The sequence below is a fragment of the Fulmarus glacialis genome, unplaced genomic scaffold (genome assembly GCF_000690835.1).
Source record: "Fulmarus glacialis isolate BGI_N327 unplaced genomic scaffold, ASM69083v1 scaffold8152, whole genome shotgun sequence".
In the NCBI taxonomy this organism is placed as follows: Eukaryota; Metazoa; Chordata; class Aves; order Procellariiformes; family Procellariidae; genus Fulmarus; species Fulmarus glacialis.
In genome coordinates this window covers 19,378-39,440 of record NW_009195885.1, presented here as the reverse complement: position 1 = coordinate 39,440, position 20,063 = coordinate 19,378, and the positions used below count along the sequence as shown (strand labels likewise).

The following is a 20,063-nucleotide window of genomic DNA, read 5'->3' as shown; positions in this document are numbered from 1 at the left end:
TCCTAAAATTCAGAGTCCTGACTTTACTCGTCGCCTAACCCATATCCCTCAGGACTGTGAACTCCACCAGAGCATGATCACTGCAGCCCAGGCTGCCTCCAATCTTGACGTCACCAATTAGCTCCCTTGCACTGGTGACCAACAGCTCCAGTATCACATCCCCTCTGGTAGGGCTGTCTATTATCTGGCTTAAGAAGTTATCCTCAATGCATTCCAGGAGTCTCCTGGATTGCCTACAGCTCGCTGTGCTACTTTTCCAGCAGATGTCGGGGTGGTTGAAGTCCCCCAGCGGGACAAGAGCCTGTGAGTGCGATGCCTCCTGTAGCTGGTATAAGAAGGCTTTGTCAATAGGCTCCCCTTGATTGGGCAGCCTGTAGTAAACACCAACCTCAAGGTTCCCTTTGTTGCCTCGGTCTCTAATTCTTACCCATAAGCTTTCAACCTGCTCATGGCTATTCTTCAGAGATAGCTCTTCACACTCTATCCATTTCTCGATGTAGAGGGCAACGCCTCCGCCCCTCCTTCCTTGCCTGTCCCTTCTGAACAGCTTGTAGCCATCGAGAGCCGCATTCCAGTCATGGGACTCGCCCCACCAAGTTTCAGTAATGGCAATTAGGTCATAGCTTTCTAGCAGCACAGTGGCTTCCAACTCCCATGCTGCGTGCATTGGTGTAGAGGCACTTCAGCTGGGCTGTCGGCCGTGTCACCTTCTTAGAGGAACACCCCTTAATTCCTTTGAAGTATTCCACTGGTGTTTCCCTGTTGGCTCCTATTACCTCAGGAGCCCCTGGCTCATCTTTGTGAGACTTCCAACTGTGCTCCAGTGTAGCCAGCACGTCTCAGAGGAACAGGCTGAGGGCCCTCGCTAGCAACTCGTCCCTCTAACCTTGGCGTGTCATCCCACAGCTTGTCAGGGGCAAGCCTGATATTATCCCCCTCCCCCATCAAGTCTAGTTTAAAGCTCTGTCAATGAGCCCTGCTAGCTCATGAGCAAAGATCATCTTCCCCCCTTGAGAAAGGTGAGTCCCATCTGACACCAGCAGGCCTGGTACCGTGTAGGCCATCCCATTATCTAAAAACCCAAAATCGTGGCCGTGACACCAGCCACGGAACCATGTATTAAAAGACTGGGTCTATCTGTTTCTTGCAATGTCACTGCCTGCAACTGCAAGGATAGAGAAAAAAATAACCTGTGCTCCAGATTCCTTTATGTAAACTTGTAAACCTTCTTTCAAACCAAACAGTTAAGCTAGGATCCCAAGACTCAGCTCTAGTTTCAATAGAACATTAACAGCACAAAACTCATGATTTCAAGAGGAGGAAGCCAACCTACCTTAACTTTCAAATATACACCAATGTTTCCAGCATTTTTCAAAGGCAGCTGCTGTTTGGCTGTTGAACCCACACTAGTAGACAGATATATTGTCTGGAAAACATAAAGAAGTGTGTATGTATGTGTCTATATATGCTAATATAATAAAACCAAACATTACAAAAGAAGTAGGCTAGGAGAGACAAACTATTATTAAAACACACTTTGTAAATATATACAAACCTGTAAGTCCTTTGGAGCATGTATCCTTGCTGTTCCAGCTCTCGCTCGGAGAGGAATACTTTTAATTACACTGCTAGGTCCTGGACTATCCACTTCCACATCAACTCTTGCCAAGAATTCATCTGCTGGACCCAAGGAATCTAGGAACAATTCCATGAGTAACAAAAGCAAGCAAGTGTGCTAGCAGCAAAGGCCATTCCTATGGATGCGCATCTCACTTCAGCTACTGTCCAATCTTAACATATTAATATTGCGGTGATGTTAACAGAAACTCTCCCCATTACCCTAGCAACACTTTTTTTCTTTTAAGTAAAGTCTCACAGGATCTTAATTAAGATTTTTACCTTTCTGTCAAATGTGGCTGAAATTGTCCCTAAAGCAAACAAAAAAACCATCTTAACATACTGGCCAAACTAGTTTACACATGTACTATTTCCTATTTAGGAAACCAGAAAAACTCAGAGATTTCTTCAAATTTATCTATTTTGCAACCAGCGCAATGTTTTCTTAAGTGATGATTTAATTCCCTCAGCAAAAGGAGTAAAGCAAATTCGACACATCTTGCAGTAGATAACCGCTTTGTACAGCTTGATACTGAAGTATAAATACCCCTGTTAACATCTGAAAGTTTAAGACATAGAAGTATTCCACCTCCTTCAGCTACTGAAACTGAATGCGATACCCGAAATATTAGGACACAAACCGAAGATAGAACATTTAATTTCAAATTCGCAGCCTGTTCCTGCAATTCTAACACACGCGCACATTAAAAGTCAAATTTGTTTTAGTTGAAATGAAAATCAAATTGCTATACCTGAACAAGAAATTTGTTTCTTAGGTGCATGGAACAGAACCCAAACTGTTAAAGCTTCAGGATCCTGAAAAAGAAATTGGTTGACTTATCTTATTGGGAGGGGGGGGCGGGGGCGCAGGGAGAAAATTACTGAAGAGAAAAAAAAAAACAAAACCAAAACTAGCAACAAAACTCTACTGCTCAAATAGGTAGACTCCCCAGAAATCATTACTGTCAACCCAGATATTCAGAACCATCATTTCAGACAGCAAGTAACAGGAAGAATCAGTCAACTACAAACTACTCACTTGCCCATCATAGCTTGCATGTATCACATGATTTACAACTGATGGAGCTGCTATCTGAGAAACTGCATCCATTTGAAGCGATTGTTCATTAGAAGGATTAACTGGTTCCTTGGAAAACGTGAAGCAGCGCCAAGCTACTGCATTCTGTCAAAGAAATAAAGTATTAAAAGTATTAAATCTCTTATTGTCACTAACAATAATGCTAACAAAGCTGAGAAATACAAGTCAAGTTCTGAACGATCAAAGTAGTTTGGAAAAAACAATCAAAGATTAGCCTTCAGGTGGTATGTGATAGTCCAGATAGTCCAGTTTTTTATCTTCCAAAACCCTCTAAAAATAGTCAGAAGCCCTTCTGCAGTAAAAGGAGGCAAGCTGGAACTGGTTCGTTTAAGCCTCCAAAAAGTTTGGCAGTTCAAGACCAAACCTTACTAGTTACCAAGATGACCTGATCCAACATAAGGCCAGTCTTTTCTTGTCCCCCCACATAAGGAAACAAGATCAGCTCTTCCCACAGCACAAAACAGCAACCAGCCTAGCCAAAAATCTGAAATCCGCATTGCCGCAGAAATACAGAGGAGCATATTGTAGCCTATAATACAGGCTATTACTGTCTAGTGGGAGACAAAGCAGATAGAGTGAAGAGTCCTGCTCTTGCTCCTGCAGAGGAAGAGAGAATATGTTAAACTTGCTACAAAGCACGTTTGGCTGCTTGTTTCAACAGTCAGCTGTTCCACTTGAACAGTGGAATACGTCTCCATCTTCTCAGTGGGAAGGCTTAGGCAACACAACCCTTTTGCTATCTGCTGCCCTGTGCTCTCAAATCAAGCAACACAGAGGCAGGAATCCATGGCTAGGCTGTAAAAACAGACAAAAAAAACCAAACAACAAAAAAAACCAAACCACTAAGCAAAACCCCACACCTATCCCAGAAGCATTTTTGTTGGTACTGGTATAGCTGAATCAGATTACCACCCTGCAAAAAAAAATTATTTCCTGACTGACCAAAGATTTCTTGGGAATCTTCCATCTAGTGTCCAAGAATTAATTAATTAAGAAATAATGACATATAACAAAGTGTTTTGGTATTAAAATTCAGTATCACAAGGAGTTAACTTTCACATACAGGAAGTTTACAGTACTTACGGCATTAATAATAAGTCTAATTGGCACAAAAGCATGGGTTTTGTTGATAAGTTTTAATGGAAGAGCCTTCCAACTGCCAGAAGTCAAGTCACCAAAATCCAGATAATCTCTTTTTCCTGTTTCCACCTGGTTTTAAGGCAAAGCAGAACTTATAAGGAAGGAAAACCTCCAAAACACACTACCATACAAAAGCACCAGGAAAGTAAAGATATTATTCACCTATTCCATCCTCTTAATCCTATACCCACATACAATACACACCTCCTAACAGGGGTAGGAGGAGTCTAAGAAACATGTTTCCTTTGATATCAAAAAGGGTTACATCCAATTGGCTATCTCCCACATATTTTGCCTCAATCAATTAAGCCAATCTTAGTGCAATATTTATCTTCCAAAACCAAGTACACAACCAAATTATTTTTGCTAATTTAAAATAAAAATAAATTTAAACTATGATTATTGCTAGCAAGTAAGAAATATCAGTTTTAGATAGTTAAAATGTCATTTTAGCAAGTTAAAAGTTAAGAAAATAACTAAGAAGTAGTTAATTTTTGTTAGCATAAAAACAAGTGTCATTTGGTACTTTTTCCAGTCTCAGGAATATAACAAGACATGCAGAGATATAGCATAGGGTTTAATTTTAATCTAAAAAGAAGCAAGTTTGAATGAACTATACCATGAAGAACATGGAGAATGATGGATTTTGCCGAACTACATATAAAAAAAAGCATTAAAAATTAAATTAAAATTTATGGAAGAAGCATAAAAAGAATTATATCCATTCATGTCTATTCAGCTAGAATATCATTACTTTAAAACATATATTTAGCTCAAAGCAGGTTAACAGACCACCTTAAAATGGGAAAAAATTGTTAGCTGTGGTTAATGACTGAAAATTTTACTTTTATCAGCGACGTCACAGACCATCATGTAATTTGTTCAGTCACCTCCAAAGGTACCATCAAGCCCATTTCTGCCTGTCCATACTCTTGAATTTAGGACTACTTAAAGCCAGATTTAATTCTTAATGTCACACTGTCTCATACCTCGTTGTTCTTCATGATAAGACACAAGACAAAGCATTTTATACATCCACTTAATTGTAATCTTTAATTAGTCCTAAATAAGAAAATATTCTCTACAACCATAAATCAGCTGAAAGTAATAAGAAACAAAACAAAGCCTACTTGATGTAAAAAATAAAGAAATCCTTACAATTGGAAAAAAATGCTTTTTGTTACATTTTAATGCCCAATGGTATGCAACATAGCAGATACTTAGAAAGCATAAGATGTTTAAGATCTCATCCATTCTTTTAATAATGAAAAAGCAATACCTTTTAATTTATTCTTTTCAGGACAGTTGCATAATAATTCTTCATTTCCAGCTAGGTGCTTTTTCCACAACTAAAAATATAGTTTATATAACTATAAAGATAGTTATATAAGCTTCTCATAAACATTCTCCTATATTAGCTCCCCACTCCAAACATAAGAAATCCCAGGTTCCTTTGAGGAACAACCTTGCATTCCTATTCTTTTCCAGTGTCATTAAACTATTCATAAAATTCCAGCGAAAAAAAACACCACAATAAGCAGCTACTTACTTCTAAATCAGGATTTTCAGCAACTGCTGTCAGAACTACCCTACTTGCCAAAGCTTCTGCCTGAACGATTGTCTCGGCATCTGCAGAAACCGGCCAAGATGAAACATTGAGAATACACTGAAAGATCCCTGAATGACAAGGTAAGAAAAGTATTTTCAGGTCATTGGTAGAATAGGGTCCTACGATGGTTTTGTTCTTGAAAACCAGACATTGATACTTCACAGGATCCATCTGAAAAAAAAAAAAAAAAAATCTCTGTCATTTTCAATAGGCCTCTTGCCAGAGGACATCTTCTTTCAAAATATCACATTTATCTGGCACCACTGCTCAACACAGACATTTTGTATATGTTTTTGCTCAATATTAATTATTGCATCTTCATATTCATGTCGCACTTCCATCTCACCCAACTGTAGACATTTTTTTTAAAATTTAAAGATTTAGATAAGTCAGCCTGAAAATTGCTGGAGTTTCTTTCCAGCACCTAGTTTAAGATTGACACTGGGATTATAATATTTATTATATTCGAAAGTTAATTCATAAGTAAAACCCTGATTTTTGAGAAAGAACAGCAGCAAAATAAACAAACAAAGCCAATTCTACTTGGTGCTTTCTGCCATCAAAGATGGGAGGAAGAGGTATGGTGAAAGAGTAATGGAAAGGTCAGTGGATGGAGGTCACCAGTAAATCCTAGTGCTGATGCCTTAAAGTTTCTGTTGTGAACATACTCATAGATAATCTTCAAGCAGGAGTGACAGACTGCGAGTCATACTCAGTGTATCTCAGAGTTAGCTTGACTAGAAAACATGGTTTTTAATTATATTGTGCAGCAAACAAATTAAATGTATATATTTATTCATGGAAACAACTGTAAATGGGACTGTCAACTGTAAAGTAATTTCATGAAAAAAATTACCTCCTGGTACAACAGAATCTCAGGTTTGAAGAGCTGCATAAGAGCCCCATGATACTGAGTGACCAGAAAAATATGTAACTTATCTTAACTCTCATATACACGTGTACATACAGACACACACAGAATTGTTTGGTGGTTTTTAAAGAGGAAATATTCAGAGAAAACGAGAGCGAAAACAGAAGTCATACTCCTGGAAAGACACGTGCTGCATCTGATGAAAAAATATACCTAAGGAAGGATATGATAAGGATTTATAAGACTTACAAGCAGCCACATATAAAGTGAATTATTGCCCATTATTTCTCAGTAATAAGGACCATCAAACAAAACCAGCAAGAACCAGATTAAAAAAAAGGAAAAAAGCAGCAGTGATAGAATCCATAACTGAACTGGACTGTGGACAATATTACACAATTTCAAAAGATTAACTAGATAAAGAGCAGCCCACCAAAAACTAATAAGAACATAAATAACCTCTAGCTCAAAAGCTCCCAAGCACCAAACTGCCAGAAGCTCAGAGTATACTATGCTTGCTCTGTTGTTATATTCTTCTCTCCTAAGAGTATTCATCAGTAAAGGAAATTAAGTTATACTGATGGACCTTTAATCTAACTCATTCTCATGTTCCTGAGATCTTTTACCTCTGGAACTATTACTATGATGACAGAAGGAGATACAATTTAACAAAATTAAAGTGCTAGATGCCCAATCTATGACCTACAAGCTACATATAACCCACAGAACAACCCATCTAGCTTGAAGCCTGCTCCAAATATTTCTCATTCTCTGTCACACAAGATTCTCCTGATTTCAAGAAAAATGGGAGCAAACTGCACAAAATGTTTTAACAGTAACAGTCCTCAGCGTGGATGCTTTCTTTTCTAGGGCTGACTTTTCTTGCATACAAAGGTGGGAATGAATAAGCAGTAAATTCAAACCCACCACACTTTGCACGCAAAACAATTTTAGAAGTCAATCCAGTCATGTGGCATTTACCTCTCTATGCCTACTTGTTGGAATAAGTCAGGTGGCCTGCCTGAAAGAGGGTAGCACTGCTTTTGTGCATATTAACAATAAAATGGGGAAAAATTACAAATCTGTACAGAGGGCTCTAATTTTACATATGACATCGGGTAAGATTACAGCATTATTCCTATAGCTTTATTAAAAAAATCTCTTACCTTTTCCCCATTAACTGAAACACTGAGTATTCCAATGCTGACCTGCAACCACCGTTCAGTTGGATTAAAAATGCTAAGAACCGTCTGTGATGCAATTCCCACACAACAGGCATTAGGGAACTTCAATTCTTCTGGTACTTTTACATGTCCTTTGGAAGAAAATATGCTCCTGTTAGTTCCAAGTACCCAGAAACAAATCAGCATTCAGACTGCCACCAAGTCAACTTTATAAACTCATTTGACGAGTGCTTCGTTACGGTAAGGAAACGTTTGACTCCTACAGTTTTCTTAAGAAAGTTTTCCACAAGCCTGATACTCAGAATTTCAATCGTTTCTAATTTGCATTGTACTTGGAGGTCTACTGTCACGAACAAAAATACTTGCGGAAATAGCACATCCCATGCAGACACTAACCCACAAAGTATATATATACACCTTATATAAAATACTCTGTGTTCACAATTTAACCAGTACTAGCCCAACTCAGAAAATGTGAATATCAGTATTACAACATCTTTAGAACATTTATACCAATCAAAAGGAAAATCTTTTTTTACCAGAGTATAACTTTAACTAAAAAGGCATTCAGGCCTTGCTACAGAAAATACTGAGTACTCCTAGAGTAGTGTTTTGCTGTAGAAGCGCAGTCATCAAAAATTATCACCAAATCAAAAAGAAATCCTGCTTCAAATATTTTACTTCCAGGAAGTCCTTACTTCTAAAACATTCAAAATAACTCTTTCAGATAAATTTCAACATTATTATGACAACTCAAAACTCAAATGGAGGTAAGAGTTCTCTGGTACACCGAGGATCGATCTTCATTACATCCAGAAACCCACTAATGGGTACTCATGTCAAAGGAAAAATTTGACTTCTCAGTTAGAGACACACATAATCACCTGCAGTAGTTTTAGTTACATGAGCAACAAGCTTTACTTTAAAGCCATACACTCTTATTCTCCTGCAAAAAAGAAAATCTAGCACAAGTATGAAGGTGAAAATACAAACTAAGACTAGCATCACCAGAAATTAAGTTAAAAAACTCAAGTTTGCTAAAAACCAAGGTTAGACTACATAGATATTTGGAGTTCAAAAACATGTACAAAAACCTAGAAATTATGTATATTAAAAACAGGCAATGAATAAGATAGTGCATTTTAAAATAGTAAAATTTGAACAAACAAGATCAATGATTTAGAACAATCAATAAACAGAAAATAACCTATAAACTGTCACAAATTTAAACTTTCATCCCCACTAGCTTGTGATTTCTTCTGAAAGAATTAGCCAGAAAAAAGTATGGCAAAAAACAACTAAAGAGATCACAAGTTAAAAGAAGTCTTTAAAATGAAACACTAATCTGCATTGCTTGGGTTTAGAGCTACGTCAAGATACAGAGAAATAGTAGAAAGTACAGAAGGCACTTGGCAGCTTGTCTTTCCCCTTCATAACCAGAAAACAGCTTAAGCCCTCCACTCTCCTCCTCGGATTTTTTTGGCTTAACTGACTGCTAATACCAAGTTAGGCTGGAGACAGAAATGTCATCTACTTTCCAGAGAAAACACAACTGAATTTCCAGAGCATGACTTGTCTTGCCTAGCATGAACTGCAGCTAGGATTTCTCTTCCTCCTATGAAAGACAGTTTTAGATCCTTTAAACAAACACAAAACCACTGAATACTGAAATTCTTCTAGATTATGAAAAATTTCTTCTAAAACCATTAGGGGGACTATAAGAATAGATACTGAATTCACAGAACATCATTGAATAAGGAAAATTAGTAATACCTTTTTTTTTAAAATAACAAAGCTTGCATAAAGAATAATTGTGGTTACACTTAGTAGTCATCTTAATTTTATTTACTATAATATTAGCATCATCATTATCACCATTCTGGTCCATAGCTGTATTTTAAACACACTCTAAAAACACACTTACCAATACCAAGTGACTTTGGCAACTCCCACTCGTTTCTACCAGCTCCAAGAGGTTGTCCAGTACATGATTTTATATTTAAGATATTCTTGTTCCAGGAAGTAGGGTGTGGATTACCAAGTGAAGCTGCACCCAAAGAGCCAGGACCAATATTTGGACCTACAGGAATTCCTACCATAAGTGGATTCTCAACACGTCCTGCTGGGATACTGGAACAAGAAAGCCCTGTTGGAAGACCAAAACCTGCAGAGCTGCAACCATGAAACTGAGACAAAACTGTATTTCCAGTAGATGGTATATTTCCCAGATGCTGTTGTGCAAATGGAGTCGTTGCAAGAGAACGTCCTGTAAGCAGTGTGGGAACAGACGAAGGAATTGCTTGACTCTCGGAGTTAGTGACATGGGATTTAAAGCTTGAAATAGGAACATATTGTTCACCAGATGAGTTTTCACTGAATGGCATATAAGTGCTTAATCCAGGATATACGGGTAATACATTCAAGGATGGTAATCCTTGTCTCTGTGCTTTGCTTGTTTGATCCTGCCACACTTCTTGTGCATCAACATTAACAGAAAGTGGCTGAAAGATGCAGAATTTACTTGGTAAAGCTGATTTAACATGATCTAGCTCTTTATGATTAGCTGCTACATTTGAAGGAATAGATGCATGCTGTTTTTCATGCTTCGGAAAACCTTTGGACAGTTCTTGACCCAGTACAACATCAAGCTTTCTTTTAAGACCTGCAAGATCATTTTCTTCTGATTTCTGGTCAATACTAAGCAGTGCTGCTTTTCTATTTCCTTGACATGATCGGTCTTCTAGATTTTCATTTGTATGTTCCTGCAAAGGAGTTGGGCTGGCTCGAATTATGGTTGTGCTCAGTTCACTGGCATTTTCACTCTAGTAAACAAATGTAATATGCAGTATTACAAATTTTAGAAAAGCAAATAGGGTACATAAAACAAGACAGACCTCAATACTGGTATTGCCATCCAATATAAATAATCAAGTTTGTCAAGTCTTGTCTGAAGTTTTGCTTTTGTAACATCTGTAGCTCCTCACCTTGAAAAAGAAGACCTGTGACTTCAACCTGTTTGCTGTCTAAAGTCACATTCTAGCTAGGTGTCCTGGGTCTGGCTGGGATGGAGTTAATTTCCTTCACAGTAGCCCCTATGGTGCTATATTTTTAGATTTGTGATCAAAAAAGTGTTGATAACACACCAGTGTTTTAGCTATCTGAGCAGTGCTTGCACAGTGTCAAGGCCTTCTCCATTTCTCACTCTGCCACCCCAGAGAGTAGGCTCGGGGTGGGCAAGAGGTAAGGAGGACAGGACAACTGACCCCAACTGACCAAAGAGAGAATCCATACCATGTAATATCATGCTCAGCAATAAAACTGTGGGGGAATTTTTCCAAAGTAGCTGTTGCTTGGAGACTGGCTGGGCATTGCTCTGCTGGTAGCAAGTGATTGCTTTTGCATCACTTTTCCCCCCATCTCCCCCACCTTCACTTATTAAACTGTCTTTCTCTCAACCCACCAGTCCCCCACCCCACCCTTTTCCCTTCCAATCCTTTCTCCCATCCCGCTGTGAGGGTGAGCAAGCAATTGCGGGGGGATCAGTCACCAGCTGGGGTCAACCCACCATTCTAGGCATTAACACCAGAAGAATGCTCTGCTCTCCGAAGTTACCACGGACTAAGAGAGCTTCCACAGGGCCAAAAATGTTTGACCTTCTGTGATTTTATAAAGTCATTCTGTGGGAAAGTAATTGTACTATGAAAAAACCTAATGGAGCAGATTCCTAAACTCACTGACAGGTTCACAGACATTATTATTCTGAAAAACAGAGACCCACAGTGAATTTTTTTATTTATTGTGTTTGGATCCAATACCATGAAGATTTTCATGTTTAAAAATGCATGAATCATAGAATCATTTAGGTTGGAAAAGATCATCGAGTCCAATCATCAGCGTAACACTGCCAAGTCCACCACTAAACCATGTCCCCAAGTGCCACATCTACATGCCTTTTAAATACTTCCAGGGATGGTGACTCTACCACTTCCCTGGGCAGCCTGTTCCAAGGCTCGGCAACCCTTTCAGTGAAGAAATTTTTCCTAATGTCCAATCTAAACCTCTCCTGGCACAACTTGAGGCCATTTCCTCTCGTCCTACCCTCTTGGGAGAAAAGACCAACACCCACATCACTACAACCTCCTTTCAGGTAGTTGTAGAGCACGATAAGGTCTCCCCTCAGCCAACTTTTCTCCAGGCTAAACAGTCCCAGTTCCCTCAGCCGCTCCTCATAGTATTTGTGCTCTAGACCCTTCACCAGCTTCGTTGCCCTTCTCTGGACCCGCTCCAGCACCTCAATGTCTTTCTTGTAGTGAGGGGCCCAAAACTGAACACAGTATTTGAAGTGCGGTCTCACCAGTGCCGAGTACAGGGCACGATCATTTCCCTAGTCCTGCTGGCCACACTATTTCTGCTACAATCAATCCTAATTGATCCTATTTCTGATAGAATCGATCCTAAATAGCAGCATCCAAGTGTGGGTTAGGTTATTTCTCTCTATATTCTTTATGACTTTCTTGAAAGCAAAGGTGCTTACTAGGGTCTAAGTTTCTTCTAACAAGAAATAAGAATCCCCAGGTATTAAGAAGCCATTAACAAAAAGCTGAAGTGGTTAGGTATCAAACATGTACTTAGAGTTCTTAGTAAAAGCTAAGGACCTAAAAGCAGTAAGTTACATTAACATCATAGCAGATAGATTTTTTGAGAACAAAAAAACCACACAACACACCACTAAAGACATACTTGCCAGCTTTTTAAGAAAAAAATTACAAAGATGAGTGGCCCTGAACCAAATCATTAATCAAAAAGGATTAGATTAAGATGCATGAAAATGCAATCAATGCATTTTGTCCACTCACACAAAGAAACCATTCAAGCCCGAAGACCTTCCATTTTGGCAGGTATGCATGGTGTAGGTGGACTGAGTGCACCTTATTCTCAGTCTTGGGATTTTTGTACTTAGAAATCAAACCAAGAGACAAAGAAGTACGAACCATAAATATGCATACACACAAATGTGTTTCAAGGAATCTCTTATTGGGTTAACTGTCAAGAGCATAAGTGATTACACCCTCTCATGCACTGTTCATAGCTAGTAACAATAGCATTGGCATTAATCAGTGGAGGAGGACTGACCATGGGAGAACCACCCTCCCACAACTGGCATCACACTTGGCAGTCTTCACAATACAGTGGATGAACTCCAGGTATTTCCCCTACCAATCTGAAAAATGAAAGTGTTCTCTAGATGTGCTACAAAGGTTAATTTTTTCTTGTGAAGTACATCCTGATCACAGGCTCCATTTTCAAAAATGGAGTTTCAAAGTAATTTTTAGAAATTTCAAATTTCTACACAAACCAGTGTGGTATCAAAGCACTCAGACATCAGCTCAGGACAGGTGTACCTAGAGAACTCTTAACACAGGAACAAGAGCGCTACACAAAAGGATGAAGAGTATCTACACTATAAAGCAATTGTTCAGCTTAAGTAAATAGGACTTGGTAGGCAGAGAAAGGCACGTGAAAGAAGGGGAAAGAACAATAAAGTAGCTGTTCCGATTGTTGTAGAAAAGTAAGCTGCAAGTTACAATCCTTTAAAAAGGGCATTCAGGGCAGCTGCCTGAGGTGAGATGGCTCACCGGGCCAAATCAACCAAACAAGACATAAAAAAAAATTTTTAAAAAATCATGCACCTTTGACAACCCAAACCCTAGTGTTAAAGGGAGAGAGCACCACTGATTAAACAGATTGTGCTATAGGAAGTATTCAGATCTGAAGATAATACCAGTACAAACATTCTTCTTGTCTGTAAGAAGCTTCAGGCAAGGGACATGAAAATGGTTCTTAAAAAGTACAAGTGAGATGAAGCTCTCTTTCTCCCAGAGGTCTCTCTCTCTCTCTCAGTGTAAAAGACTACTAACCCAGAGGACTAAATTAACACTGCAGCCTTATAAATGGGACTTATAAATGTACTCATAATACAAATGTAAAACTTTGTCAAAGTACTTGAGGATCTCCTTGCTAAACTACCCTGGGGAACAAAGACTACTCAAACAGTAACATCTCTTCAAGACAGAAGGGCAAACTAGTAAGCAGCCTGTTACATCAAAGCATCAGGAGCCACCGTTTGCATGAGATGACAGGAATCTAGAACCATATGCATTTCAAACGTGAAGTAGACCCAAGAGCTGATGCTATGCCAGCATTGACTCCAAGCAAATACCCATTTAAATTTGCCCTTGCATTCCTTCCTACAGGACTGCAATTCCCACTGGAAACAGCAAGATGGAAAAGAGCAGATAACCCCTGTGTAACTTGAGCAACTAGACCTAGAACAAAATGGGCTATATGCCAGAACACATGCTTGCTTCTTCCTGATGCTTTCAGCATGAAGTAACATTGCTGCTGGTGTTCCTACAAGAGGTACAGAAGGCTTCACTAAGCTTTCACTAGCCACCAGTCCTGAAAAGCCTCACCTTCTGCAAATGAAAAAATGCATAGTAGACAGCATTTCTATTTCCTGTGTTAGAGGAATCCACAACTGATAACGGTATTAGAAAATAAATGTAACCACTCAGATTTACACAGATATGGATGCAGTCAGAGAGGTTTTTGAGCTTTTGTTTGTTTTTTAAAGTTCCATCCACATTCCCACACACTTTGGAAGGGGGAAGGCATAACAGAAAGATTCCAGATTCCAAGGAACCCATGGATTTAGATAAACAAATGCCAATTATCTTAATCAGCATAAGATTGCAAGTCTGAACAAAAGTTTCACTCTCAGAGCACACTCTTTGCTAAAGCAATAAGAACAGTCAGAATGACTGTCAGAGGTAGAAAATGATAGCTTCAATCCTGAAAAAACAAGTTAAAGCTAAAATAAGTATTTATAAACATTTGTCCAGAAAAAAAGGAAAAATGTTCTCCTAACAGCTGAAGCTGAGCAGAAAAGGAGCCTCAGGGGTGATGAAAGCAGATACAGAACCTACAAACTACTACTACAATACTGCACTGCATTCCAAGAACAAAATGACTTAATAAGCAATTGGGGGGGGGAGGGAAATCAAAGGGGAAAAATACACCAACTCTAACTCTTTTCTAAAGTTAGTAGTTCTTTCAATGTTTTACTATGTTTATATTCATTAGGGTTTGTGCATTTAACACAATCTATTTCAGAATTTAAACTTCTGAAACTCAGGAGTGGGGGAGAAGCAGAATACCTTTTCCCTACGCACAGCATGTCCTAAACTGTTCCGAAACCTTTAAGGCTTTTCTAATTTAGAATTATTTTGACCATTTAAGGGTTTGGTTTGGGGGTGAGGGAGAGGTATTGTTTTGTTTGTTTGTTTGTTTTAAAGAAAGGGAATTAATACATATCTACAGTTCAAGATTTTCTTACCCAGTATGTCTCCGGATTGTGTATTACAGCTGTGTTCCTAAGGGTACTGTCAGATGCAGAGACGTATGTTAATCTGCTCATGCTAGGACTTGAGTAAACTGACTGAGGTAGTACGCTTTCTTTGCAAGAAGATTCCTCATAACGTGATGTGCAGGTAAAGTCAGTTTCAGACCTGAAAAACAGATTCGAAGTATGTCAGTATTAGAATATATTTCTAATGCTGCCCCCAAGAAAATCAATGCTACACATTAGCTATACTATTCTAAAAATCAACTTGCTTAGCCATTCTGTTTAGTACAGTCAGTAGAAATGAGAAATCAGCTCTCAATTAACCTTTAGAAGTTCTGGCTTTGATGTACATAAAACTCATTTTCATTAGATATAAATCCGTAAGGCAAAGCATCAGAGTTCCACAACTGAACTCAGACACTAAGGTCACAGAAACAACACAACAACTTATCAAAAGAAAAAAGGTGAATCAATATACTTATATCTAACTAGATGGAAGAATGTCAAATGAAATCATTCAAAAACCCAGGCATCACACATTAGTATTTCCTATTCACTGCTGAGATTCTCTTCATTACACATACCTGAAAACATGGGATCTCTCACCACTTTGTCGAACAAGAAGAGATAACGTGAAAACAATTAAAGTCACTGACAACTTTAACTGGAAATCCTAATGTCTATATAACATGCTTGCAAAAATACACACACTTTGCACATTTTAACTTCTGAGAAATGCCAGACAGCCTGTAATTCTAATATCATGTACAACACACTAACTGTAGTTAAATATCAAACAGTGAATTTAAAAGTTAAGGCAAAGAAATCAGTTGCCTCATCTTTTTATGAGAATGTATATAGCCATTGGCTACTGGCAATGTTTATACATTTAAGACTACACAACCAACTTAGTTGTAATCTTACAGTTTATGTAACACTTATTGTTATGGGAGCTTATTTAAAAAACATTGCCCTTTCAGTTGCTAAGAAAGCCTTAAATCTTTGACACAAGTTGCAGTTTCAAAATATGAAGTGGTCAAAAGCAATACAAATATTTCTATCCATCCTCTCTCACAACAAGCAGCGGTATGAATCAGAGAACCAAACTGAGTGCAATGCTTGTAAGTTTAAAAAACACATCTTCATTGGTCTATACAATGTCAAGCTTTGTTATCATATAATTAACATCATAAACCCCAACCAAATAGTTTTATCTGTAATAGATGAATTACACTAGAACAACAATTAATAAATATGGGATTTTACAGCTCTATCAACACAAAGTTTTACGTATCTGAGGTATATGACTAGCTAACAGGCTGAATATTTTGTATTCTTGCATTACTGGATAATCCTGAGCAGAAACAGCAATGTTCATATCAGGCATCTCTGTCTCATCAGGCCAGTGAGGAAAATAAAAAGTTAACAATTGCTTAAGACTGCTTCCCCATACACATAATAAAAGCAAACAGAAAGCTTAGGCTAACAATGAAGTCTTAGCCTAATAAAGATCTCCTACAAACTGAGATCAAGGTTAACATTCAAACTAAAACTGGATCCATCAAAAATCCTCATGAAGCATTAATAATTCTTATAACCTGCACCAAAAAATTTACCCTGAAAATGCTGTTCCAGAAGTCTCACTAGGAGAAGAGTGGATTAGTGGTGAAGTTGAAGGTCTGAAGCTATACTGCTCATCCTCTAGAGGCTGCAAGTCACATTCAGGTTGAATGGGTTTATGCTCTGGTAAATAAACAGAATTTAATAACAGTATTTATTTAAGTACAGGGAACAAGTCTACTGTCAAGAAAAGCCTTATCAACAACTTGTTACACTTACATAGGTTTACTTACCAGCACTATTCTGGGAAGTTGGGGAGAGCTTCTCAAAAGTTACATGTTTCACGTTCCCACCGCAAGCAGTACTGGCATCTTTGTTTCTCTTCTCTATTTTTGCATTTTGCTTCTTTTCGTCATTGTTCAACTTCTGCGTAGGCTTTGCTTTTGTAGGACTTACCAAGACACATTTACTGGATTGCTTGGCAGGTTTTAAGTTGCTCAGTGACAGAGTGTCTCCCGTACTACTTTCCACCAAATCATTACATGGTTCAGGAACAGCATCTGTTGCTTTATCTACTGTTTCTGTGTCTTCCCTGATACAACATCTACTACTGAGATCGTTGGTCTGATAAGCAAGCGGACTTCTCTGTGCCGCTTCCATTTTTGCTGCTAAAGGAATTCCACATGTCTGTGCTTCATTTCCAGTGGGTGAGGTTTGAGTATCAAGCATATCTGATCTAAGATCAGCATTCACTGACTGTAAATGTTTAGTATTTACTAAATCTGACAACTTTTCTGAATATTTAACACTATTTGCAGTTACATCTTCAGGGTTGGGAACACTAGACAGACTTGAGAAATTCTGAATATCATTTCCTTCATTAAAATAATCCAGAAATTGCTTCTCTATTTCTTGTTGCTTGCTATGATTATTAATCAAGTCTTCTGCAAGAGTATCCTTATTTTTATCTTTACTCAGTAAAAAGGTATCAGGCATAAGGTTCTGTACAGATGCTTCATGTTTCACAATACCCTCATATTCACTTTCATGTCCAATCTCATCTGTTTTTTTGAGGTATTTTTCCATATCAAATGCACTATTTTCCACATTGCTGGATAAGACCTGATTAGCAGAGCGTTCTGTCTCTTTAACAACTCCAGGAAGGAAACATGTTCTTTTACTTTTATTAGAAAGTGCCATCATCATAGCAGCTAGCTGGGAAGGATCAGCACTGGAGGAAGCATTAGCAATAGCAGAGGCAATTGTGCTAATACTCAGGACAGAGTCAGAGCGATTAGATAAGCCATCTTCAAACTTGTCTTTATGAATTCCATCCTACAACAAACCAAAATTAGTTAGGTACCAAATTAAGAAATTTCTGTTTAGTGTTTTGGTTTTTGTGTTTTGGCGGTTGGGGTTTTTTTAAGTTATCTTGCATTTCGGTATATAGTAACATATTAACATTTCCAGTTGTCACATATTTAATCAACTGTCAAGAAGGAATACTGCAATAGGCGTTATACTCATTGTACTGATTTTTTTAAGTCTACTCCATAATTTTTTTTTTTAAAGATTAAATAAAGATTGCCTGCTAGGAAGCCCTAGTTCCCGTAAAACTTTTAAAATCTGAGGGAAGTGATCGTGCCCCTGTCCTCGGCACTGGTGAGGCCGCACCTTGAATACTGTGTTCAGTTTTGGGCCCCTCACTACAAGAAGGACATTGAGGTGCTGGAGCGGGTCCAGAGAAGGGCAACGAAGCTGGTGAAAGGCCTGGAGCACAAGTCTTATGAGGAGCGGCTGAGGGAACTGGGGCTGGTTAGCCTGGAGAAGAGGAGGCTGAGGGGAGGCCTCATCGCGCTCTACAACTACCTGAAAGGAGGTTGTAGCGAGGTGGGGGGCGGTCTCTTCTCCCAAGTAACAAGCGATAGGACGAGAGGAAATGGCCTCAAGTTGCGCCAAGGGAGGTTTAGAGTGGACATAGGAAAAATTTCTTCACTGAAAGAGTGGTCAAGCATTGGAACAGGCTGCCCAGGGAAGTGGTAGAGTCCCCATCCCTGGAAGTATTTAAAAGATGTGTAGATGTGGCACCTGGGGACATGGTTTAGTGGGCATGGTGGTGTTGGGTTGATGGTTGGACTCGATGATCTTAGAGGGCTTTTCCAACCTTAATGATTCTATGACTCTAAAATGTTTTAATTCAGTTGGAAGAACTGGCAGTAAAATACCATCAGGAACAAACACAGCAGAGAAGAAACTACCATGACCAAATACACAGTATCTTCCCAGTTAACTTTAAACCATCTGCCTCTCTACAAGGGGAAGACAAAGCTATTTCTACAGTTTTCTCTGTAACTAAAGTTTGATTTCTTCTTTAGTTTTCACATTGGCTATTCTTAGCAAAGGGCATGGAGTAAGTAGACAGTCATGTCCAGACCACAATCTCCAGCCACCTCTCTTAGATACATATACATTCAGGAAGAAAAGAAAACATCTGTCCTATTGTAGATACGCATGCATGTCTTCGTAACGTCCTTATAAAAAGACTGACGAAGTATGGAGCAGATAAGTGGTCCATGACTGGACTGAAAACTGGCTGCTCACCGGGTTGTGATCAGCAGCACAAAGTCCAGCAGGAGGCCAGCCCCTTGCTAGTGGAGTACCCCAGGGATCAAGACTGGGGCCAGTACTGTTCAACATCTTCATTAATGACATGGATGACGGGGCAGAGTGCACCCTCAGCAAGTTTGCCCATCATACAAAATTGGAAAGTGCAGTTTATACACCAGGAGAGTGGGCTGTCATTCAGAGGGACCTCAACAGGCTGGAAAAATGGGCTGAGAAGAATCTCACAAAATTCAACGGGAGCAGCACCTGGATAACCACATGCACCCGTACAGGCTGGGGACCAGCCAGCTAGAAAGCAGCTTGGCAGAAAAGGACTTGCGGGTCCTAGTAGACATGAAGTTGATCATGAACCTCCAATGCGCTCTTGTGGCAAAGGATGCCAACAGCATCCTGGGCTGGAGTAAGAAAAGAGTTGCCAGCAGGCTTAGGGAGGTGATCCTTCCCCTCTACTCAGCACTGGTGTGACCACATCTGGAGTGCTGTGTCCAGTTATGGACTCCCCAGTACAAGAGAAGACATGGACATACCAGAGAGTGTCTAGCGAAAGGCCACAAAGATGAGTAAGAACTTGGAGCACCTGTCATATGAGGAGAGAGCTGGAATTGTTTAGCCTCAAGAAGACAAGGCTCAGGAGGAAATCTTATCAATATGTATAAATACCCGATGGGGAGAGGAGGGGGGTGGAGAGGAATAAAGAAGATGGACCCAGACTCTTCTCTGAGATACCCAGTGAGAAGAAAGGAGGCAATGGGCACAATTTTAAATACAGGAAATTCCGTTTAAACATAAAGAAAAGATTTTTAATGATCAATCACGGGAACAGGTTGCCCAGAGAGGACCCAGAGAGACTATAGTCTCTATCCTTGGAGATACTCAAAATGTGACCGGACCTTGATCAACCTGCTCTATTTGACCTGGCTTTGAGCAAGAAGGGATGGACTAGATGATCTCCA

At 39.1% G+C, this 20,063-nt stretch overlaps 1 protein-coding gene across 1 annotated transcript in view; it reads right to left on the bottom strand.

Annotated features, from left to right (window-relative positions):
* Nucleotides 1-1,333: 1,333 nt before the first annotated feature.
* The window catches only part of CEP192 (centrosomal protein 192kDa), a gene marked incomplete at its 3' end in the record, with an annotated part of 37,592 nt that continues 18,862 nt past the window's right edge, over nt 1,334-20,063 (bottom strand). Inside the window, exons 14-24 of the mRNA XM_009588245.1 lie at nt 16,779-17,820; nt 16,542-16,668; nt 14,917-15,088; nt 9,445-10,342; nt 7,503-7,651; nt 5,406-5,636; nt 3,800-3,925; nt 2,657-2,800; nt 2,370-2,433; nt 1,556-1,695; nt 1,334-1,426 (exon numbers count right to left, since the gene is read on the bottom strand). Of these exons, the coding sequence (XP_009586540.1) occupies nt 1,334-1,426; nt 1,556-1,695; nt 2,370-2,433; nt 2,657-2,800; nt 3,800-3,925; nt 5,406-5,636; nt 7,503-7,651; nt 9,445-10,342; nt 14,917-15,088; nt 16,542-16,668; nt 16,779-17,820 (3,186 nt within the window). The remainder of the gene's footprint in view (nt 1,427-1,555; nt 1,696-2,369; nt 2,434-2,656; nt 2,801-3,799; nt 3,926-5,405; nt 5,637-7,502; nt 7,652-9,444; nt 10,343-14,916; nt 15,089-16,541; nt 16,669-16,778; nt 17,821-20,063) is intronic.